Raw genomic sequence first — 22,640 nt, forward strand, 5'->3', positions numbered from 1 at the left:
GAAGGGGGCTCTGCTCATTGTTGTTATTCATGAACAAAAGGTGATAGAGGCTTCGTCTCAACATGGTAAATCATGAACTAGTACTTAAAAGTTGGCTTGGAAGTGCACAGATCACTTCTGCTCCTATTTCATTGGCCAACGCAAATCACAACTCCACTTTTAACTTCAAAAGGAAGCAAGTATGGTCCTCCCCTATAGATGGAAGGAGGAAAGCTAGAAATATTTGGTGAACGGCACTCCTGACTTACCACTAGGGGAAATAAGTAAAATACATCTAAGTGTGTCCTCTTAAAATTTCTTAACTCTTAGGATGCAAAGAAAAGTCTTCCAAGCTTTCAGGCCAAAGAAACACATTATTTACAAAGGAAAAAGAACCACACTGGCATCAGATTTTCTATTTGCAACACCAAGAAGCTGAAGGGTGGTAGAATTTTATCTACAGACCTGAGGAAAAAAGGAAGGCAACTCAAGAATCCTATACCCAGACAAACTTTTATCTAACATAGTACTGGAAGTCCTAGCCATAGCAATTAGGCAAGAAAAGAAATAAAACACATCCAAAATGAGAAAGGAAAAAGTAAATTATCAAATGACACCTTTTCTAGTGTTTTATTATGAAAATTTCAAACATACAGAAAAGTGGAAAGAAGTTTAACTTATGCATCTTACTTTTTGATGCATTTTGTTCTAATGCAGACATTAGTACACCTCCCTCTAAATGCTTCATTCAGCCTGTCATTAACTATAGTTCAGTATTTGTTTACACTTTTTTTCTCCTTGAGGTAAAATTTACAAGCAATGAAATCTCAAATCTTAAGTGTACATTCACTGAATTTTGACAAATGCATGCATGTGTGTAACCCAAACCCTCCTCATGACACAGAACGTTTTCATCCCACCAAAAGGTTCTCTGAATGCTTTTTCAATCCATCTCTGCCCCAACTGCTACCCCGTAGAGACAGCCACTGGTCTGATTTGTTCCACCAGAGGTTAGCTTTCCCTGTTCTAGAACTTTGTACAATTCCAGTTGTATGTGCTCTTTCATGCCCTTCACTCAGCATGTTTTTAGTATTCATCCGTGTTCCGTGTATCAGTAGTTCATGCTTTTCATTGCTGAGTAGTGTTCTATTGCATTCCATGATTATACCACAGTTTATTTATCCATTCCGTTGATGATCAATTGGGTTGTTCCTGGGTTTTCTTGTTAAGAATAAGGCTGTGATGAACATTCTGATAAATATCCATTTGCGGACATATGTTTTCATATCTTTTAGGTAATATTTAGATGGGAATTCTTGGGTTAGGCTAGGTGTGTGTTTCGTCTTACAAGGAAGTACCAGGCCTTTTCCCAAAGTGCTTGTGTCTTTTTACACTCCCTCCAACAATATGAGAGTTCCAGTTGGTCCACACCCTCACCAACATTGTTGTTGTCAATCTTTTAAATTTTAATGTTTGGCATTTTAATAAACAAATGTATTAAAGTTCTCCAGAGAAACAGAACCAATAGGAGATATAGATAAAGAGATTTATTGGTATTATAAGGAATTGACTCAGGCAGTTACGGTAGCAAGAAGTCCTGTGATCTGCTGTCTGCAAGCAGAAGACCCAGGAAAGCCCACCAGCTTTAGTTCCAGCCCGAGTCTGAAGGCCTGAGAACCAGGAGAAAACCTATGGTGTACCGCCCAGTCCAAGGGCAGGAGAATACCAGTGTCCCCAAACAAACAGGCAGAGAGCTCAAAATCTCCCTTCCTCTGCCTTTTTATTCTCTTCAGGTCTTCCACAGATTGGATGATGCCATTACTAGGGAGGGCAATCTGCTTTACACAGTCTACTGATTCAAATGTTAATCTCATCCAGAAACACCCTGACAGACACACCCAGATATAATGTTTAACCAAGTATCTGCACACACCATGACCCAGTCAAGTTGACACATAAAGTTGACCAACACAACAGATAAGTTAAATACACACACAGACACACACACACTAATGTATTAAATTGATTTTAAGTATCAGTGTGGCTCTCTCTTCATACCTGCTTATGAGAATTTTATTGGCTTCTGGGGCAACAGGTGAGCCCCAGACCCTAGAATGGAATCTAGAGGCTGAGTCCAGAAGAGAGGTGTTGAAAGAAGCAACAGTCAGAACTGGTGGGCCTGTCCCTAGTCCAGAATGTTTTCCAGGAGAGACTGAACCAGACATCAGCAACTGATAAATTGTGCATTGGTTTCCAGTTATTTCTTTGATAGAGGGAGAGAGAGAGAGAGAGTGTGTGTGTGTGTGTGTGTGTGTGTGTGTGTGTGTGTGTAGAATGTGATACAGCCTCTGCTCTTGGGGACACATTCGGTACAGAATTGTAAAAGAAAGCCATCCGGTATTACCCCTTGACCTTTTATTTGTAATAAATCCCATTTAATAAAATTCATTTAGTCAAGTCTCAAAGCACAACAAGGATGTGAGAGGGAAAAATCTACACTGGAAACTAGGAACTGGATGGTAGGGATGGAGTATGGGGGTGGGACTCCCTGCGCCCCTAGGTGAGAGAAGTTACATCAGCCCCTCACCCAGACATAGGGCCTGCCTGCATAGCGTGGCTTCCTTTACCCTGGTTGCTTCTTTTGATTCTTCTCCCTTTAGGTGATCCCAGAGACAGGCAGAACTGGGGCAGGGCTAAAATAGCGCATCAGCATAGGAGGGAGGGTCTGAGAGGGAACTGGGGCAACGTGTAGAGCACATGTCCTGCCTGCCCAAGAATCAGGTCTTAAAGGAGAAGGTTGCCGTTTTGGAAAATGAGAAAAACTTTGTATTGCATGATAAATTCTGTAGAGGCTTGAGAGAATTGTTGTAACTTGAGCTGCTTGCCCCCGGCCTTTCCTCAGTTGCTCTCTCAGTCAAATGGAAGCACCTGGGTGAAGTCCAAGGTGCCCAATTAACCTGACCCAGGAAGACGCTTGATGCACATGGCCATGTGTGCATTCCTGGGTCACTCTTGGTTCACTTGCCTGACACCACCTCCCTTTGGCCCGGTGGTAACAGGGTTAAGGCCCTGCACCAGGTGCAGGCTTGTCTTTTCTCGGGAGATTCGGTTTCTGGTCCAGCCGGTCGAATGGCAAGGATTCCCTCACTTAAGCCAGACGCTTGTTGAAAGACAGGAAGCAACTGGGCTCTGGCTGATCACCTCTCTACATAACCTTGGGCTGATCTGATGACGAGAGGAAGAAAGAAGATGAGGTCTACATTAGGATCTCTCTCTCTCATTGATTGGGGGTGGGGGGATCCTGCAGTAGCATTTGCTTGGTAGAGCCCACCCAGCACAGAATTGGGAGATTGTAGACAAATTCCCCCTCGGTGCTCTGTCATTCATTCCTCCCTCATTTTGAGAGGCTGGCAGAAAAGGACTAGGAACCGGGTGAGTTCCCTGTCTCTGCCACAGCCTGGTGGGAGCAAAGGCTTAGGGGAACCAGTGTCAGACTTGGCTGGCAAGCCTGAGCTAGCCGACACCTCCCTTCACGCTGTCAGATGTTAAAGACAGAATGCGGGCAGGGCTGCCTCTGAAAAAGTGATTAGGCGGGAGAGAGGAAGGCAGCTGGGCGCACGTGCTGTCTGCTCGCCTGGCTTCCAGGGCATGATGGGTAGAGTCTAGTCTCAGCGCAGTTGGGGAGTGTCCTGAGAACTCCACCTGTAGCTTGCTTTCTCACGAAGCATCTCTTACCCGTGTTTTCTGAGCGCTGATGAGGTCTCATGAAAATTGACAGAAATGATGTTGATTGGATGACTCTGTGGACCATTGTTTGATCTTTGTTTGCGGGGCTGATTTTAATTCAGTTGGGACTTTTTTCCAAAATGGTATCAAAGTTTCCTAGAATTTTTTTAACCTTCAGATGGCTCGTAAACATCATAGTATTTATTATTACATAGGGCTATTGATGCTGAATCGTGACTGGACAGTTATGAGAAAAGATTGGGGTGGGAGAGTGGTAACATCCATTTTGATCATTGGATGACCTCTTGGGAAAGAAGGTGGGGACACTAGTTTCCCCACCCCCCCGCCCCGAGGCTCTCCATATTTTTCCATCCCTCTTACCTTTTGCCCTTTATTTTCCATTTAAAAGGTAATTTGCAAACTCACTGTCTTAGAACCAATGCTATAGGCTCAGTGCCCGAGTGGAAAGCAGAGCTCTGTCCTTCCATATTAACAGAATTCCTGGGAAAAAATTATCAGTTTTGTTACAGGTTATGAGTTTATCCAGGACCATGGGTGCTTCAGGAGAAATTGCTGGGATGATGTGGAAGGTTTGAGGTGAATATTTGGTGCTACTTTGTGTCTTTGCAGCATTTCGCATTCTTTTTTTTTTTTTTGTAATTTATTTATAAAAATAAATTTTTATAAATTTATAAAAATTTGTGTTGTGGCTTCGTTGCTGTGCAGGGGCTTTCTCTAGTTGCGGCGAGCGGGGGCTACTCTTCGTTGCGGTGTGCAGGCTTCTCATTGCGGTGACCTCTCTTGTTGCGGAGCACAAGCTCTAGGCTCGTGGGCTTCAGTAGTTGTGGCTCATGGGCTCAGTAGTTGTGGCTCGTGGGCTCTAGAGCGCAGGCTCAGTCGCTATGGCGCACGGGCTTAGTTGCTCCACGGCATGTGGGATCTTCCTGGACCAGGGATTGAACCCGTGTCCCCTGCATTGTCAGGCGGATCCTTGACCACTGAGCCACCAGAGAAGCCCTCCCATCCTTTTTGCCATGTGTCTCCTCCTTCTGTACCAGTCAGCCTGTCCCACAGCCCAGAGAACATGGTGCACACTGGGTGGTCAGACTTCCTGGTTGTGTGCCAGCTCTGGCGCTCTGGCTGCGTTACCTTGGGCAAGTGACCTACCTTGGTGTCCTCTTCTGCAAAATAGAGTTAACGTTAGTACCTACCTCATATTCAGGCGAACGAGAAGACACGTAAAGCCCAGTGGCTGCCCATAGCAACATAAAGGCAAGCTGTTATTTATCATCGTGTGCACAAGTGGGTGCCATCGAGGTTAGACAGGGACCTCAGTGTGTACAGTGCCACGTCGGCTATACAGAAAGTGCCACAACAGTGCTCCAAAGTTCTGTGCTCTGAAGAGATGCGACCAGCAGTGATGGCCGCTGGCCACCCCCAGCACACTTTTGCATGACCTGTGGCCAATGTGCCCTGCTGGTCCGTCACCCCCATCTCTCAGCCCACCCCCCAGATCCCTGCTCCAGCCTGTTCCTCCCTCCTTGTCAAGCACTGCCGGGCTTGATGATGATGACACCACGGTTCATTTGTTTAGCTTCTTTATAGTGTGCTTTCAGGTTTCTTATCTCATTTCATCCTCAAAAGGGAGGTAAACGTCTCTATTTTTCAGATGAAAAACTGAGGTCCAGGGAGAGTAGATAACTTGCCAAGGTCTTGAGGCTGGAAAAGCCAGGTTATCTTGGTCTTTCCCACTCACGACAGACCCTGAGTTATTTTTTTGAGCCTTACACACACACACACACACACACACACACACACACACACACACACACACATATGCAGAGTTAGGTGATGCAAGTGGTAATGACCCTGCTTTCATTAGAATATAGGTCTCTCCCTACTATAGTGGTGCTTCCTGCAAGACATAATATTTCCCAGCCCACCTCTTTTTTAAAACCCTGTTCCGAGATGTGTTTCTCAACACCACCAAGCAATTAGCTTAATTCTGATAGCATCTACCTGGAGATAGCATCAGATCCCACAGGTCAAGGGCTCAGTTCCACAAGACTGCCCCCACTTCAGATGCCAATCACAAGTCCGGGTTGTTACCTCTGCTTCTGCCCAGCTGTCTATTGATTGGAGGTTCCCATGCCCCGCCCCACATTCGTTTAATATGCTAGAGTGGCTCCCAGAACTCAGAGAAACATTTTACTTACCAGATCAATGGTTTATTATAAAAGGATGTAACTGAGAAACAGCCCAAGGGGAGAGAAGCACAGGGCAAGGTGTGGGGAAAGGGCACAGGGCCAACACTGTCTCCAGGCACACCACTCTCCTCAAATCTCCATGTGTGCACCGGCCCGGGAGCTCTCCAGACCCTGTCCTTTTGGAGTTTTATGGGGGCTCCGTTACATAGGCATGATTGATTCAATCATTGGCCATTGGTGATTGATCCAACCTCCAGGTCGAGGGTGGGGCTGAAAGTTCCAGTCCTCTAATCACATGGTTGTTTCCCTTGGCAACCAGCCCCCATCCTTAGGTTAACTAGGGCTTTCCAGAAGTCACCTCATTAACATAAACTCTGGTGTGGTTGAAAGGGGCTGGTTATGAATAACAAGACACTCCTTTTCATCCTTTCACCTTTGACTCTGGAGCTATTTCAGGAAGTGATGACAGAAAACCAAATATAATTGGTCTTAGGGAATTCCAAGGGTTTTAGGAGCTCTATGCCAGAAACCGGACAAAGACCAAATATATACTTCTGACTATAAATCACAATATCACACCTGCGGTCAGCTTTTCCCTAATGGCAAGGACTTTAGATAGGGAGCTAAGAAATCTGATTGTGGTCTCAGCTCCGCCCCTAAATTGTTTGACTGATGGCCTCACTGGGGTCTCTTTATTTATCTGTACAGTGAGAGGACTGGTCTAAACCTGTGAGTCTCAACTTGTTTTTTCCTAGGACATAAACATCGGGTGACATTCCTTCCTAGACCTTCTTGTGGGGTGGCCTTCTTCCCAGCACCGTAGCCGTAACTCGACCCCTCTCCTGTACTCAAGGAATCACGTTGGGATGTGAGGGTTTGAATGATGCTATTGTAGCAACAACAATGACTCTGTTCTGAGTTATCAGAAAAGTGACTAATGTACGAGGTGAAGGGCTTTTCTTTAGTAAGAAATCACTTTACCACCTCCCAGTGGCTGCATCAGGACATCGTGTTAGAGGACCTGTCAGGAGCACGTCCATCCTGGCCTGCCTGCAGCCCTGAGCCCTCAGCCCGCAGACAGCGTGCTAACTTAGCAAGTTTAAAGTGGAAGCATCCTGTAGTCAAAGCATTGCAAAACCTTGGTCTTTTTAAAACATTTTTTTAACAAATTTTTTATTTTTATTTTTTTGGCCACACCACGCAGCATGTTGGGATCTCAGTTCCCCGACCAGGGATCGAACCCGTGCCCCTTGCATTGGAAGCGTGGAGTCTTAACCACTGGACCGCCAGGGAAGACCCAACCTTGGTCTTTTGAGTCAGAAAAAAGGGTGAACAAATCTCCCAATGGCCGGTCATTCTATGGAATGTTATTTAAGTATTGGTTTATTTGCAGGGCACAGCCATGAGGGTAGATTCAAGGGTACAGAGGGACTTAGGTTAGATGTGAAGAGCAGCCTCATTCTACCAGACTCGAGTTCATTACTCACCTGTGCCAGGAAACTGGGGATGGACCCTCCCCCATCACGTTTCTTTTCTGTCTTCTGGTTTCGTCATTAATGGATTCAAAAGCATCCAGAGATCAGAAAATACAGCCCTTTCTCAAAGCTTGGCCAGAGTCCTTGGGATGGTAGCACTTCCAAGAATTTTTAGCCAAGACACTTAGATGCTAAAGCTCTTTGAGGAAAGGGGTTGGAGGAATGGGAACGGTGCCACAGAGTCTGAGGTCCACATTGCCTGGAGTGAACCAGACTGTGGATTTTCTGTCTGGTCCTGTAGCTCAGACAGAGCATTGTCACTGAAGAGAGGAGGGTTTGGAGAAGACTTCAAGCAAAGTGCTTGTGCCCTACACGGGAACGTGGGAGCCAGCTTGCTTCCTGTCTGAGCACCACCAGCTGCCAGAGTGGAGGGCTTTCCATACAGAATGAGCGACTCCCCTCGGGAAGGACACTGGTGAAGGCGTGAACTCCTCTTCTCCTGGAGCAGCTAACAGTCAACATGAACCCTCGCCTCATAGTAAATATTGCTGATAGATATTACCAGCATCCAGTGAAACTGTGCGTGGGACATTTTGACTGCAAATTAATACAAGAGTCTGATCTCCACAACAATATTTTAGTGTGCTGTATTTGACCTAGGAATTCCAGACTGAGAAAGTAGGGATTATGGTCACAAAAGGGAGCAGCTGTGATGTTTAAAATTCAATGTGGACAAGTAAATAGATAACTTTTCAATCTTTTTGGTAGAATGGAAAAGAAGTAATCCATTTTAAAGTAATTTTTATTTTATTTTTTATTTCTTGGCTGCAACGTGCGGCTTGTGGGATCTTAGTTCCCCGAGCAGGGGTCAAACCCAGGCCCTCGGCATTGAAAGCACACAGTCCTAACCACTGGACCGCCAGGGAATTCCCCATTTGAAAGCAATTTTTTTTTTTTTTTTTTTTTTTTTTTGGCGGTACGCAGGCCTCTCACTGCTGTGGCCTCTCCCGTTGCAGAGCACAGGCTCCGGATGTGCAGGCTCAGCGGCCATGGCTCATGGGCCCAGCCGCTCCGCGGCATGTGGGATCGTCCCGGACCGGGGCACAAACCCGTGTCCCCTGCATCGGCAGGCGGACTCCCAACCACTGCGGCACCAGGGAAGCCCTGAAAGCAATTTTAATAAAAGTAAAATGGGGGGAATTGAAAATAGTGGATCTGTATTTATCTATAAAAATAGATCAAAAAATAATTTATTAAAAAATAGATCAAAGGACTAGGTTTACTTAATGGAGTTCAGCTCAGAAGATTCTCAACCAAAGTCTCCAATACTGATACAATTCCGATGAAACTCCCTGGGTGTATAAGCAAACTTCCTCGGGAATAAAACAGCAGGGTCTGTCGCCTATCGTTGTGAAACAGCTGTTACTCCTGGTGGCATATGGCCAAGGCATGTGTGGCATCTGGGAGCGCTCTGGAGGGCCGCCTGGGGCTCGCACACTCTCGGAGGACAGCTGCCTGAGCCACGGGAGGAAAGGTGCTCTGGATGAGGGATGGAGGCGCCCAGGACTATAGGGATTCCTTCCACAGGTGACCCAGCCAAGTGGTTTGAGGGCTGGGAGGCACAAGGGTGTTAAATTAAACTCTTATTATTCAAAGACAGATTATTTGGTTGCCTTGATTCGATCGATGCCTCCCTGTCCCCGTTGCCCACTGGACCCCCTTGGGAAAGGGGAAAGGGTCTGAAAGAAAATAAAACTCAAATCAGCTGTCAGTGACTTCTGATAAACTTCAGCAAGGGGCATGACAAGGGTGAGCCCCAGTGAAAAAATGGGAATTGGAGGCTGTAATCAGAAAACAACATGTTGCCTGCCTTTAATGAAGAAGTAGGCGGTAGGATGTATCTAGACTGACCCCACAATGGCCAGAGTCACCTAAGAGTTTCCACATTTATGATGGATATGTTTGGTTTGGAAAGAACCATTTCATTCTATTTCCTCTTTTTCAGGTTTCAAGTGCCCCATTTGCTCTAAGTCTGTGGCTTCCGACGAGATGGAAATGCACTTTATAATGTGTCTGAGCAAACCTCGCCTCTCCTACAACGGTAAGAGCTTAGCTGGGGCGGGAGGTGTGGGGGGAACTCTGAGCAAGGGTCTTTGCAGCCTCCGTGGCTCTGGGCAGCATGTCCACCCCGCCTTCCGGCAAGAGGAGTGGAGCAGGGAGGAAGGCATAGGGACGGGGTCTGGAAGTCCCTTGGGTGGCCAGTTAGCCCTGGCCTTTCTTCCACCCACTTAGTTCCTTGCCCCTCCGGTCGGGAGACAGGCCTTGGTCACACAGCTGACAGCAGAGGGCCCAGCAGGAGCGCCAGCCCGCTGTGGGGAAGGGAGTCTGGGCTGTGCCTTGCACACAGTGCTTCAGCCTGACTCTCCACAGTAGAGTAGGTGTGATTTGTGGACCCCTTTGGGGATTGAGAATGCTGACCTGCCACCTCATCGCTGCCCCGAGGCTGTGCTGCTTCCTGCCTTGGAGGCGGCCACGGGGCTGAGCAGTGAGTACAACGGGGGACTCAGTGAAACCCCCCTGCCACGGCACCTCTGTGGACAGAACGAGGGTCAGCACCTGCCTGGTTTACTTTGGGGGAGGCTTGGAGCCCAACTGTTCTGGGTTCAGAGCCTGCCTTGGCCACTTACTGGCTGTGCGGTCTTGAACAAGTGCTCAGTTTACAGAGCCTTGGTTTTCTGGTCCCTAAAATGGGGATTTCAGTACAGGGTTCATAGGATTTTTGTCAGAATAAAGTGAGATATTACACATAAAAGCTTTCAGTCCGGAGCCTGACACATGGTCAGTGTAGGAAGTTACAGCCGCCCCGAGAGATGCAAGGCCATCCCTGGGTTCTTTTCATCCTTGTCTGAAGTGGACCGTCTGCTCTTGAGTTCCTTGCACCCTGTACTGCCAGTGACTCTTGGGCTTTCCATCCTTATGCGCTTAGTTTGGTCTTCAAACCATGTTCCTCAGAGAACTGTGTCTTCTACGAGAATGGGCACTGGATCTGAGAGGGGTGTGCCCGACCTGACCCCAACCCCGGCCTGCCTTGTAGGTTAGAGTCACGGCGATGCTTAGGAAAACAGCGCTGAGATTTCTCAGGGCCCCAGGACTGGGCAGGAGGTGGGCCCACATCACCTGACCCCCATCCTGTCCATGAAAGTTTCCCAGGTTGACTCTCCTTACAGACCTTCCTTGGGCTCCTGCCTCCTCAGACCCACCTGTGTAGGCCAGATAATTCCAGATTGTTCCTGTGAAATTAATCTGACGAATCTGATCTACTTGATTCTCCTGAAGACACGTCCTGCTATTCTCTGATCTCTTTTCTTGCACTGCCAACAGATTCTGGACGTGAGCTGGCTGGCCGGTTACCCTTTGTCTCAGATACACGTGGTCTGGTGACCTTTGGCATCTCTGAGCCCAGGTGTCCTTCCCTTTCCTCTCCTCCCTGGTTGTCCAGGGAGCCCCCGTTCTCCCCAGGGGACAGCCTGTCCCATCCCTGGGGACTGACTGATGCTGAGTCTCTGAGTCTCGTCCCTCGAGCTCTGGGCTCCCCGTCAGGCTCGTTGAAGATGCTCAGCTCCACTTTGTTCCTTGTCTCTGCCTGGGACCAGGGAGGGAGATGACTGAGTCTTCTCCCGCGGCTGACAGCCCTCCCCCGCCGTGGCCTCAGAAACCGTGTTCACTTATTTCCCACGTGCGCAGCACCCCCGTGAAGGCTGCTTTTTGTCCCGTGGGGCGCTGGGCAGAGTTCTCTGTGGACACTGCCTTGTTGTCATGAGAACACAAAGCAGCCTCAGAGTGGGCTCACCCGACAGGCCTGGGCTCTTGGCGTCATGAGAGAGAACTTTGCAGGGCAGCTGTGGAGAGCAGAGCGCTCTTGGGGCCACTCTGTAAGGAGGACCCACATGCCCGGCTTGGACAGTGGGGGAGGTGAGGGCATGAGCTTCTCTCCCGGAGAACTGCCCGGGATACCTGCAGCGCCTCTTCCATGTGAGCACATATGTGCCAGTGCCGCCATAGGTGTCCTCCTTGCCTTTCCTCTTTGCCTCCAAAGAGAGACAGCCCTGGAGAGCAGTCCTGACAGCCCAGCCCGAGCACAGGTCGCCTGCAGAAGCCACACTCAGAGTCGGAGTCCCCTTAGAGGAAGCAGAGGTTGGCCAACCAGTCTGAGGCATAACCATGGCTGTTCTTGGTCTCTTCTCACTTCTTCCTTCCTCTCATTGAAAAGCTACCTCTTTGAGGGTGTGTGTGTGTGTGTGTGTGTGTGTGTGTGTGTGTGTGTGAGAGAGAGAGAGAGAGAGAGAGAGAGAGAGAGAGAGAGAGAGAGTGTGTGAGTGTAAAGTAGAAGCTTTAAACTGGACGGTCTCTTTTGCAAAAACCAGTCCTTTACCACCTGAGGCAAAGAAAGGCATGTTGTTCCTGGTCCCATCCGTGGAATTTGTCTTAAGGTAAGGAAAGTGCTTCAGAAACAGTGGCCTGGCCCCTCTGTCACAGCTGGATTCCTCACATTCAGTCTTTGTCTTTTCTAAAGACACCTAACCTTTCCAGATAAGAGAAAGGCATTTGTCACTTGGGGTTTGTATATGGAGTGTGAGTCTCCGGGCTGGTCTAGGGCCTGTTTTAGTTCAGATAAGGCACAGGCCTTTCGGGGCCTTAGGCCGAAGTCCCAGGTCGGACCTCTAGGTATTTATTTTGGTTTTGCCAGTAACGTATTTTACCAATGATTTCTTATCCTGAGCTCCCCAGCTTTGCTTTCTCTCTTCTACCAAAAAAGAAAAAAGTGAAGAGACTTAAAGCATTTGTGAGGTGTAGAACTCCCAGAATCTTTCTGGAAAGGGGAGAATCTGAGACTTTCTTAGTGGATTAAAAAGTGCTATATTCTTGTGAAGATTCACTGGAATTCCTGGTCACTCCCATCTACACACACACATACACACACACACACACACACACACACCCTTCCTGTAGCTGCTGGCACCAATTGGGGAAATTTTTAGGAAATTTATAGCGGTTATATAAGATGAAATTTAGTTAACCACCAAATGGGGGGGGGGAGTAGAAACCTCCAAAATGAGACAGATAGAAAGTAGTATTTTTCTTATTATGAGGGTTAGTCTGAGCCGTGGGTTGGAAGGCCTCCAGTAGCCACCTGACAGATTAAAAAAAAAAAAAAAAAAAGCCAGTTTTGGAAAGGCAAGACTAGTTTAACTGGTTTACCCAGTGCTCAAGAGAAATGTGAAGGCCAGTAACTGGTGCTTCTTGGCAGGCACCTGGTTTGTGAGTCCTGGTGACCCATTCGGAGGGGTAGGGAAGGGAGCTGTACTGCAGAGCGCAGAATCTTCTATCCTCTGTTCTCTTCAGTGGGCAGCTCTGAACCCAGGACCCCTCAAAGGTGAGAGAGAGCTGGGGGGACCGGGACCCCTTTCTGCAGGTAAATGTGGTCAGCTTGATTGGGCCTTGTAATTTCTCTTTCTTTCCAGTATCTGTTTGTGGTTCTGAGACTGGGGGAACTTGCATTCTCAAGAACATGCACTCAGGTTTTGACCATCATACTGGTCAGCCAGCAAAACGAGCCTCAAGATGAGGGGCCTGATTCTGCTATGAACAGAAGAGAGTCACAGTACTGGAGTGGAGGGGGGTCGTGACAGATGACTGATTGTCCATTGAAAGCCGAGGAGACCCTGGTTCCAGGACCAGCCAGGGGTCCTTGGCTCTGGGAGAGTCTGGCGTGTGGCAGGTCCATTTTCCAGCAGTATTAAGAGAGCTTGATGGCTGTCAAAGCAGCTTCAAAAGTTCCTCTCCCCCTCACTTTCTTCTGGGGCGCAGACCCATGCCCTGCTTCTTAGGTCCTGACCATCCATCCCTCCTCTCTACTGACAGTCATTGCCCCCAACTTCAGGGCTCTTGAAATGATAAATGTCACGCAAGATTTCTTTAAAGGAAAGGGAATCTGGCTCCCCCCAAAGCAGAAATGCCTCCTGCTAGTTTAGCCCCAGCCAGCAGACCTGTGTAAATAGTGCTTGTCTGGCCTGTGTCTCTGCTCTCAGCGATCCTGTGGTTGGGATGGCAGTGCCTTTTCTTGGGCCTTGGGGAGCCAGGTTCTGGCCGGGGAGTGTGCCCAGCCCAGTGGGGCACTGCCAGGAGCTATTGTTCGATGCCTAGCAGCAGCTGAGTCTGGCTGCGAGGTGTCTGTCTGGAGGTGTCTGTCTGGGCGCTCTTCCTGCAGGAGGGAAGGGAGGAGGACTCCCGGCAGGCCGCTGGGTGAATGAGGAGTGGGTGGAAGGGAGACCGGAGGAGAGGGGACTGAATGGGGTCACAGGGCAGCCTCTGTAAACATGAAGCCCTGCGGAGCCGCTCCGCTTGTCGTGATCGCAGCCCATCTCGTCAGAACAATTGGATCCAGAACAATCGGGTCGTGCCTCACAGTCTGTGGGTTGCGGTGGAGACGACACTGCTGGTAGGGGAACTCTCTACTCAAAGTCTCCCCTTTGCCTGGAGATTTCCCAAGAAGGGGGCTGGCGACGCCTGGCAGTGGTAGCACTGCCCCTTCCTGTCCCCCAGGAGGCTGGGCCAGCAGCTCTGCGCATGCCGAAGGGTCTACAAGCCTGGGCTCTTCCACACCTAGGCTGGAAATGAGGCTGGCGGTGGAGCCTTTGTTTCTGAGTCATTTGCTGGGGACTCTCCCTCTGGCTCCCGCCTTCCTTCCTCCCAGGACCGTGACTGCCATCAGGCAGCAGGGGAGGTGGGTTCTGTGCGGCCCTGCTCGGCTGCACCACACCAGCCTTCCCTCCATGCCGCCCAGCTCTGCGGGTCCCCTTGGGGGACGTCAAGCCTGTGCTCCGCAGGGCAGCAGTGCAGCTCCCTCAGCCTGGCCTGTTCATGCCGAGCACCCAGGTTCCTCCACCAAAGAGAAAGATCTGAAGCTGTCTGTGAGATGGGTGGTGGTTTCCAGCTGCAAGGAAGAGACTTTACCGCCTGGTCTTTTAAGGAAAGGAGGCAGGGTGGCCAAGTGGAAGGAACTTGGCGTGGGAGTCATGGCCCCTTACCAGCTGCCTGAGCTGAAGCCCAGACCCCCCCACCCCCAGGGTCTTTAGGATTCACTGAGATGTGTGTGCGACATTCGTGGCATACAGCTGGCCCCAAAGTAGTGAGGGCTCCTTTTTCTCCTCCTGCTCGATCACTTTTCTCAGATAAACAGCAGCTGTCAGGGAGGGGGCAGAAGTGTGCCATCACCTCCCACCGCAGTGCTGTCACAGAGAGCATCGCCCGCCACTCTGGGCTGGCTAGAGGGCCAGGCATTGGCACCGTCAGCACCATCCCTCAGGCCAGGCACACTTCCGCACTCCCCCGTGGGCAGGGCCGTTGGCTTTGCACACGGTGTCGGGCAGCTGGCGGCTGTGGGTGCTTGAGAGGCAGTAAGAAAAAGGAAGAAAGCACAGCTTGGTTCCGTGTTCTCATCAGCCAGCATCGGTTGAGCCCCCCTCCTCTAGGGACCTCGGGTGCCCGGGGGCGTTTGGGTCCATCTGCAGAGTGGCCTTAACTTGTGACCCAGCTTCAGACTTCAAGGTCCTCCGACAGCAGACAGCAGGCTCCCATCACAAGAGTGCGGAAGCCTCGTAGGATCTGGGTGATAGCCAGGCTTCAGCTTCAGCCGTTTCCCCTCGCCTGCTAGGCGCCCAGGGACACCTGGGGGCTGCTCACTCCTAGAGCCCAGGGATTGGGACGGGAAGTTTTACCCAACCCACTCAGGCCTGTGGCTGGATTTGGGCTCCTGCCTTCCGGTGTTGGGAGATGTCGCTCCCCGGGCACTGCGCTGGGTGTGAGCACTCCCTGCTGACCCGTGCTCTCAGGGTCCCAGCCCTGGCTCCCTTTCATCCCAGGACCCCTCAGGCAGCCTTTTGCAGCCAGGGCTCTGGGTGCTGGTGAAATGTGCTCCCCACTGTGCCAGCCTGGCAGGCAGCTGTGCGGTTTAGTTCTTCCCATCCGTGCTGCAGACCCAGGCTGGCTGCTAAGCACTGTGCATGAAGATGCTCTGTAATGGGTTGTGTGGTGGCGATCGACTGTTCGTAAGAAAAGTCTAGTGTCTAGCCTCCATGTGCTCAGGTCTGAGTCCTTGATAAGAAGATGAACCGCCCTCGTGCCTCTTTCTCCTTCCCCTTCCCCTAGTGATACCTAGCGAGAAAAGAGAGGAGAGTCCAGTCCAGTCCTGCTGAAGAAGCAAGCCCCAGGTCTCATCCCCTTGCGTGGCTCCCGCCCCCTATCCCAGCCTGGACCTGACAGGACAGACAGAGCGCAGCTCATGCAGAAAACTGTTTGGGACTGAGGGAATTCTGACTTGCCCCTGGGCTCCCAGCTGACTCACCAATCAGAAGGGGACGCTGATTCGGAATCAGTAATATTGCTGTGTTCCCAAGGAAATCATCCATAAGTGAGGAGGGAAGCACGGAAAAGGGGCTGTATCCCAGATCCTCACTTTACAGATGAGATGCCGGAGACAAAGAGAGTAGGAATAAATGCCCAAGAAGGTCTGCAGTGACTGCCTTCTCAGAGCTGGTCTGTTTTTCCTCCCGTCTTTATTGGAGTTTTTTCCTCCTAGTATTTTATTATGAAAAATGTCAAACGTACAGCAAAGTTGAGAGTTTTGCAGTAAAAACCAAAATACCCCCCACCTAGAGTGTGCATTATACTGTACTTGCTCTATCACATGTCTCTCCACCCACCAATCCGTATTATCCTTTTGATACATTTCAGAGTGAAATGAAAACACTAGTCTGTTTCTTTATTGGGGGTTGTTAATTATAAAAGTAATGCCTGTTCAAACAATTCAAAAATATATAAAAATATTTTTCTTCTAATCCTCCTTTCCTCCACTACTATTAAAGTGTGTGTTTCCCTCCAGACTTTTTCCTGTGCTTCCACACACACAAATATTGAAATGTGTATGGTATCTAGTGCTTTTTTAAAAATGGGATCATACCCTTTTACAGATGTGCCACTTGCCACGTTTGGAGTCTGAGGTTACACTCCAGTGGCAGACCGACTGTGTGCTGTCTGCTTTTCCCTCCACGTCTCCCTTTCAGGTGGGCTTTGGGGCTTTGGGTTAGGCACATCTTAACAGAGAACATGACCACAGGCTGTCCTGGTGGCCTGGAAGCTGAAAGTGACTTCTCTCCCAGCTCTTGTGCATAAGGACTTAAGTATTGAGTTGACTCTATCTTAGTTGTTTTCCTTGGGGTTCCTGATGGGGGGCTCTGAGTCACCATATCCTTCTAGGCCATGAAGAATCCTCGTTTTATGGGCCCCAGATGTTTCCGCTTCCACTAAAGTTATCAGAGGGCACAAAGGAACCACAGTGGTGGAGGGCAGCCCCACAGAGGGTCCCTGGCCCTGCCCCATTCATGAGCCCTCTGACTTTGGCAAGGTGTCTGATTCTCTGGCTGCAGTGTCCCCTTTTGCAAAACAGGAATAACACCGTGTACCCTGCCCGGCTTGTAAGATCCTGAGGCTCACTGAACACACATGAAATCTCAGTGTGTATCATTTGGCAGTGTTCACGATCAGTTAAAATCTTTCAGAAGTGGGGAGTTGCCCTGTTCAGGCTTTGCTTTCTTTACATCCAGAACCTGTTCTCAGGGTATTTCTCCTATGGTTTTGAGAACTTCTGGGTAACCTTTTGCTGACTTCACCTCTCTCACCTGCCTTTCAAATATTAGAATTCACCTGGGTTCAGTCGTCTGCCTTCTTGAGATTTGTCTAAGCTCTTTATCCCACATCTACCCCTGTTGCCCACATCTCTCCTCTAAACCCCAGATCTGGACTTGAATGGACTCCAGCAGGTTTCCATTAGCGCGTCCTGGGGGAGACGCCCGGTCAGCGCCTGCCACCCAGCTCTGAGCTCATCATTACTTCCCAAGCTGGGCCTCCTCCTGGCTCCCTCTCGCTCTGACAAGTGTGCGCTCCCCTCCCCTGCCCCCCGTTTGCCCAGCTGCCCCAATTCATGCCATCCACCTCCCCCATTGCTGGTGCTGGCCTTGAGTTCATCTCTCGCACCACGGCATTAGCCTCCATAGCAGGCTCCCCATCTGTGGGCTCTTCCAGTCATTTCCAGTAGTTTCAGGAGACTAGATGTGATCGGTGCGTCTCCAAGGCCCTTCAGTGATCCAGATAAAGGCCAGGTAGCACAGCAGAACACAAGTCCATCCTCAGGAAGTGGGTCTCACCTACCCCCCCTCCACGGCCCCAGGACTCTGAACCTACCACAGCAAACATCCTGCCTTGCCAGGTGCACAGATGCTGTCCCCTTTGCCTGGAATAGCCCTCCCTGAACAGTCCCCACCCCGATTGGGCATCTCCCGTACTTCTCACATCTGGATCTGTGTGTGTCGTTAAGACTTCCAGGAATTCCTGTGCTGTTCATTTCCGTCTTCTTGTTCAACCGCCCCTGCTAAGCTATGAGTTTCTTGAATCCTGAAACCGTGGCTTATTCACTGAGTCGCCAGTGCCCAGAATGTCATAGAAATGTCGTAGGGGATGCTGGCTCGGCGCCCTGTTGTGCTCGGGCTGTCCTGGTCACGGCTTCGCTTGGGGCTGTGGTGGGCAGCAGCTTCCTTCCATTCATTCTTTTCTGGTGGGGTGTGGGGTGTCTTTTTTAAATATTTAACTGAGTTAAAATGTGTATAACACACAAGTAACCATTTTTATGTGTACAGCGTAGTGGCATTTGGGACATTTACAATGTTGTGCAACCACCATCTCTGTCTAGTTCCAAACATTTCATCATCCCAGAAGGAACTCCTTGCATGATTCCACTTACACGAAGGATCTAAAGCAGTCAACCCCATAGAACCAGAGAGTAGAAGTGTTGACAGGGGAGAGGGAAACAGGCAATTGCTATTCAACTGGCAGAAAGTTTCAGGTATGGGGCTTCCATACAACAGTAGACTGTACTCTTAACATTTTTATGAACAGGGTAGATCTCATGTTAAGAGATCTCACGTTACCACAAGAAAAACAAAGGAAAATCGCTTACTCATTAAGCAGTCACTCCCTAGTGCCCCCTGCCCCCAGCCCCGACCTACTTTTTTGTCTCTGAATTGGCCTCCTCTGGACATTTCACATAAACGGGATCAGAAAGCAGGTGGCCTTTTGCATCTGGCTCCTTCCACTTGGCACCATGTTTTCGAGGTGCACCCACGTTGCAGCAGGCATCAGCTCTCCACCCCTTTCCTGGCTGAGGGGATACGCCGTTGTGTGGGTCCACGCGGTTCATTTCTCCATTCATCCGCTGGCGGACCTTTGGGTTGTCCCCACCTTTGGCTCTTGTGAATAATGCTGCCGTGGGCACACATGTACGCGTATTTGCTGGGGTACCCGTTTCTTCCCTTCACCCTTGCCTCGTACCACTCTCCTCATCACCAGTTTTTCCAAACCAGAAATCCAGTGCACCTGGTCTGTGTGTATGTTTAGGGGGAAAGTCTGTTCAGGGAACCATTCTGTCTCGTGCTGCCTCTGCAGCATGTGTCCTCCTCTCCAAGCCTTTTTCATCCTTCATTGCCTGGGCCGCTTACTTGGTGATTAATCCCATCTTGTCTTCAGGTAGTTAGCGTGTGGTTTGCATGTCTTGTGTCCACAGTGAGGACCTTTACGTCAAGGTCTCTCTTGGGCTTTCGCTGACCCAGGTGACCCACGCAGTCCCAAGCAGCTCCTAGATCCCTGCCTGCTGGTGACTGACCCCCCGCTCTCCTCTGTCCCCCCTTTGCAGATGACGTGCTGACTAAAGATGCGGGTGAGTGTGTGATCTGCCTGGAGGAGCTGCTTCAGGGGGACACGATAGCCAGGCTGCCCTGCCTGTGCATTTATCACAAAAGGTACGAGAGGGCCGGCAGGGCCAGCTTAGCTGCACCCCAGACCCCAGAGGGCCCCTTCCCTGTGGGTGGGGGGAGAGAAGGGCAGACTGTCACTAGCCACCCCGTCCCCCAGCACTCTGAGTGGAGTCGAGGCAGAGGTCAGCAGGTGGGGAGTTCTGGACGTGCGGAGCGCAGAGCCTGGGTGGCGGGCCCGACGGGGAGGCCTGTGGAGTCCCTGCCCCCTGGAAGGTTGAGCCCCCGTCCATCTCTGTGAGCCCCTCTGCTCCCGTGTGCAGACCCTGGTCTGGTGTTGGGGGGGTGGTCAGCACGGAGGGGTGTGCTGGCTGCCCTGGCCCCGCCCCTCCTCCCCAGAGGCCCAGCAGGCAGGAATAGCCACTACCTGTGGGCCCCAGTGCTGCAAGCGGCTATAATTAGCAGGACTGAGATTCGCCCTCAGGCTCCAGCATGAGCCTCATTCTTGTTTCCAACTGGAAAGAAGATACCTCCTTACCCAGGATAGGAGGACGCTCTGTGCTGCCCGTGGCCTCCACCTGTTCTCAGCCCCTGGAGCCCCAGAGCTGCTTCCGGACACACAGGCTTTTCCAAAGCCTGACTCACGGGGCCACTGGCCACGGGGCAGCACGTGGATGTGGCTGGTGTCAGAAAGGCGCAAGTGAGGCCTAAGGGGAGGGGGTCTTGGCCTGGGCGCAGCACCCAGCGCTCCAGTGTCCCAGGGAAGCATTGACCAGAGCCAGAAGAAGGGAATCTTCAGCTCTGGGAGAGACTTATGCAAATGATCTGTCTGGTTCCTGTTTTGAAAATACCCAGATGTTTTACAGAAAGCTGTCTTGGGCCAATTTCTGTTCCCTCTCTGTTCAGACAGTGCTTTCTGTAAACACTAGAGACCAGGATTTCCCTGCTGGCCTCTTGTCTGGCTCTCCAGAGCAATGTCACCAAGCCACAGGGCCAGTCCTCCCCTGGCCCACCTTCTCCAGGAAGGAGGACTAGATGCTGGCTGCCCACCACAGCCAGCCAAGCCAGGTAGAGCTTGGGGGCCTCCTGAGAGGGAGACCAGGGAGGGAGCCTCCGGCAGCTCCTGTGGCTCTGGAGAGGGCTTGCTCAGGGCGGTGACCAGCCTGCCAGGGCTTTGTTCCCACTTCTTTCCCCTTTAAGCCTTGGAGATAGTTGACTGGCTGCCCTGTGCAGCCCCCCACTCTCACCCTCTGACCCGTAGCTGTTGCCGTCCTCCTGGGCTCCATGCCCCTGAGGCCTTGTCCCTCTCGAGGGCACACTTCCTGCATCCTGCAGCGCCTAGGTCCACCCCAAGTCCATACGCACTGCACCGGGGCTCCGGCTGCACCAGATCCCCCCTGGGTGTCCTCCCTTCTGCTAGCAGACAGTGGGTACGTGGGGTCCCCGCAGGTGAGCGTCAGGCATTCCCCGCCCAGAGACCCGACCCTTGGAGCTAGCCCCCAGGGAGCGGCCTGGCCAGCCAGTGACGTGTCTCCCTTGCCGTCTCCCCTCAGTTGCATAGACTCATGGTTTGAAGTGAACAGATCTTGTCCAGAACACCCCGCGGACTGACCCTGCTGGGCTCGCTTGCTGACTCCTCTCAAAGGTGAGCCCGTGGTTGGGGTCGCGTCGCTCTGGGGCCTGGAGGCGGAGAGGGGGGCTGAGCTGCCCTCACGGCTCCCCGTGCCCCGCCCCCCCCTGCCAAGAGGGGTCGGGGGTGAGGGGAGCATCTCAGCAGCAGGGGTTCCGTGAGGTGGGGAGGGTTCCTGGGAAGGATGAGAGTCCAGACTCGCACGTTGCGAGGAAGAACCTGCTAGGTAGAGGAAGGTGAGGTGGGGGAAGGCCCCTCATGTTCCCCGTGTCTGGGGCGAATCTCCCCGAGGAAGGTTCAGGAAGGTCCCTTGGAAAGTGCTGGGCAGGAGAAGCAGCACAAGCCCTGGGATAGGATGCTGCTTTGCACCCCAGCTGTGCCTCGTGCTTGCTGGGGGGCCAGGGCAGGTCCTTGCCCCTCGGCGGCGTGGGTGTCTCTGCTGCTTCTTTGGGGATGGGAGAATCTCGCTTGCATCCCCACGTGGACAGCACACTCATTGGACAAGACCGAGTGTGGGACGGCGCCTCGTTCCCTGCAGCGCTTGTCGGCAGTCAGCTCTTGGCTGGTTCTTCCTGCCTGCACCCACCGCCCTCACCCCCTTCCAGATGAATCTGAGGCCTCCAGGCCAGACCTGGGGCCCCGCCACCCAAGCCCCTGTTTGCACAGCAGACAAGCACAACCAGCTTCCTCCCGAGATGCGCACATGTGCTCCCCCGTCACCGTCGTCCAACCCCAGTTTCTCCCGCAGGCGCCCTGCTTTACTGCTGACCATTCTCTCCTGTCCCCATCCTAGCTGTCCCTCCCAAGTTCTGGGCTGGCACTCTTCTGTTTTCTGCCAAATGAGAAACCAAAACCCACCTCATCTCACGTGAATCCAAGGGTTTGGGGGCCTCTTCTGCGCTCTCTCTCCTCTCTCTCTCCCTCTCCCTCTTTCTCTCGTTTTTTGTTTTCTTTTGTTCTTTGTTAGGTTTATTTTATTTATCCCAAGTAAACTCCCAGAACAGCTGATGATGTCAAACTATTCAGGGACATTTGCCCTTTTTACCTTCACCTCAAAAACTGAGGACGTGGGGTGAAGAAAAGGCGAGGGGAAGAGTGAGGCAGAGGGAATGGAGCTTGGTGCTGGCTGCAAGTCCAAATTCCCGGCATGATGTTTGGCTTCGGGGCCCCCAGACCGGAACCACAGGTGCCCCTGCCCGGCCTCAGCGGGATGCACGCGGCTGGCCTCGGGCCTGATGGAGCACGACTTACATCTTACGGTCCCCACAGGGACAGCCAGGCCCCCGTTCCTGAGAGGAGGCTTCGGACACTGGGGCAGAGCTGAGCTGGGGACACCAGTGGGAACAGGGCACCCCTCCTGCACTGACTTCCAGAGAATGGTTCTCCCTTTCTCCCTGAGGACACCAGATTGAATGAGAGCGAGTTTGAGAGAAGAAAGAATCACCCAATATCCTTCCCCTCATCCTCATCTCAGGAGGGAAAGGGCATTTTCTTTTTCACCTTTGAAAGGCGTTGTGGGTCTGTCTCTAAAGTGTTTACAAAAAAAAAAAAAAAAAAAAATTATAAAAAAAATGTCTAGTGTCGACTGGTGTTTTCCCTCGTGATGTTTACAGATTGCCGTCTGCTGCCCGGCCAGAACCCGCTCAGTGACAAAACGACCAGAGCCGGGTTCTCGCCACTCGCAGAGCAGAGCTCACAGCCCTCCCGTGCCCGGCACCCGGCGGTCTCTCCATCAACCGCTCTGCCTTGGTTTTTTTTGTTG

The 22,640-nt window shown here is 51.3% G+C and overlaps 1 protein-coding gene across 1 annotated transcript in view; it reads left to right on the top strand.

Moving 5' to 3' along the window:
* The window catches only part of ZNRF1 (zinc and ring finger 1), a 101,091-nt gene extending 78,666 nt beyond the window's left edge, over positions 1 to 22,425 (top strand). Inside the window, exons 2-5 of the mRNA XM_065899280.1 lie at positions 9,393 to 9,488; positions 19,191 to 19,296; positions 20,802 to 20,893; positions 22,148 to 22,425. Coding sequence (XP_065755352.1) covers positions 9,393 to 9,488; positions 19,191 to 19,296; positions 20,802 to 20,859 — 260 coding nt within the window. The 3' untranslated portion in view covers positions 20,860 to 20,893; positions 22,148 to 22,425. The remainder of the gene's footprint in view (positions 1 to 9,392; positions 9,489 to 19,190; positions 19,297 to 20,801; positions 20,894 to 22,147) is intronic.
* Positions 22,426 to 22,640: the final 215 nt, after the last annotated feature.

The sequence above is a fragment of the Phocoena phocoena genome, chromosome 20, assembly GCF_963924675.1.
Source record: "Phocoena phocoena chromosome 20, mPhoPho1.1, whole genome shotgun sequence".
Classification (NCBI taxonomy): Eukaryota; Metazoa; Chordata; class Mammalia; order Artiodactyla; family Phocoenidae; genus Phocoena; species Phocoena phocoena.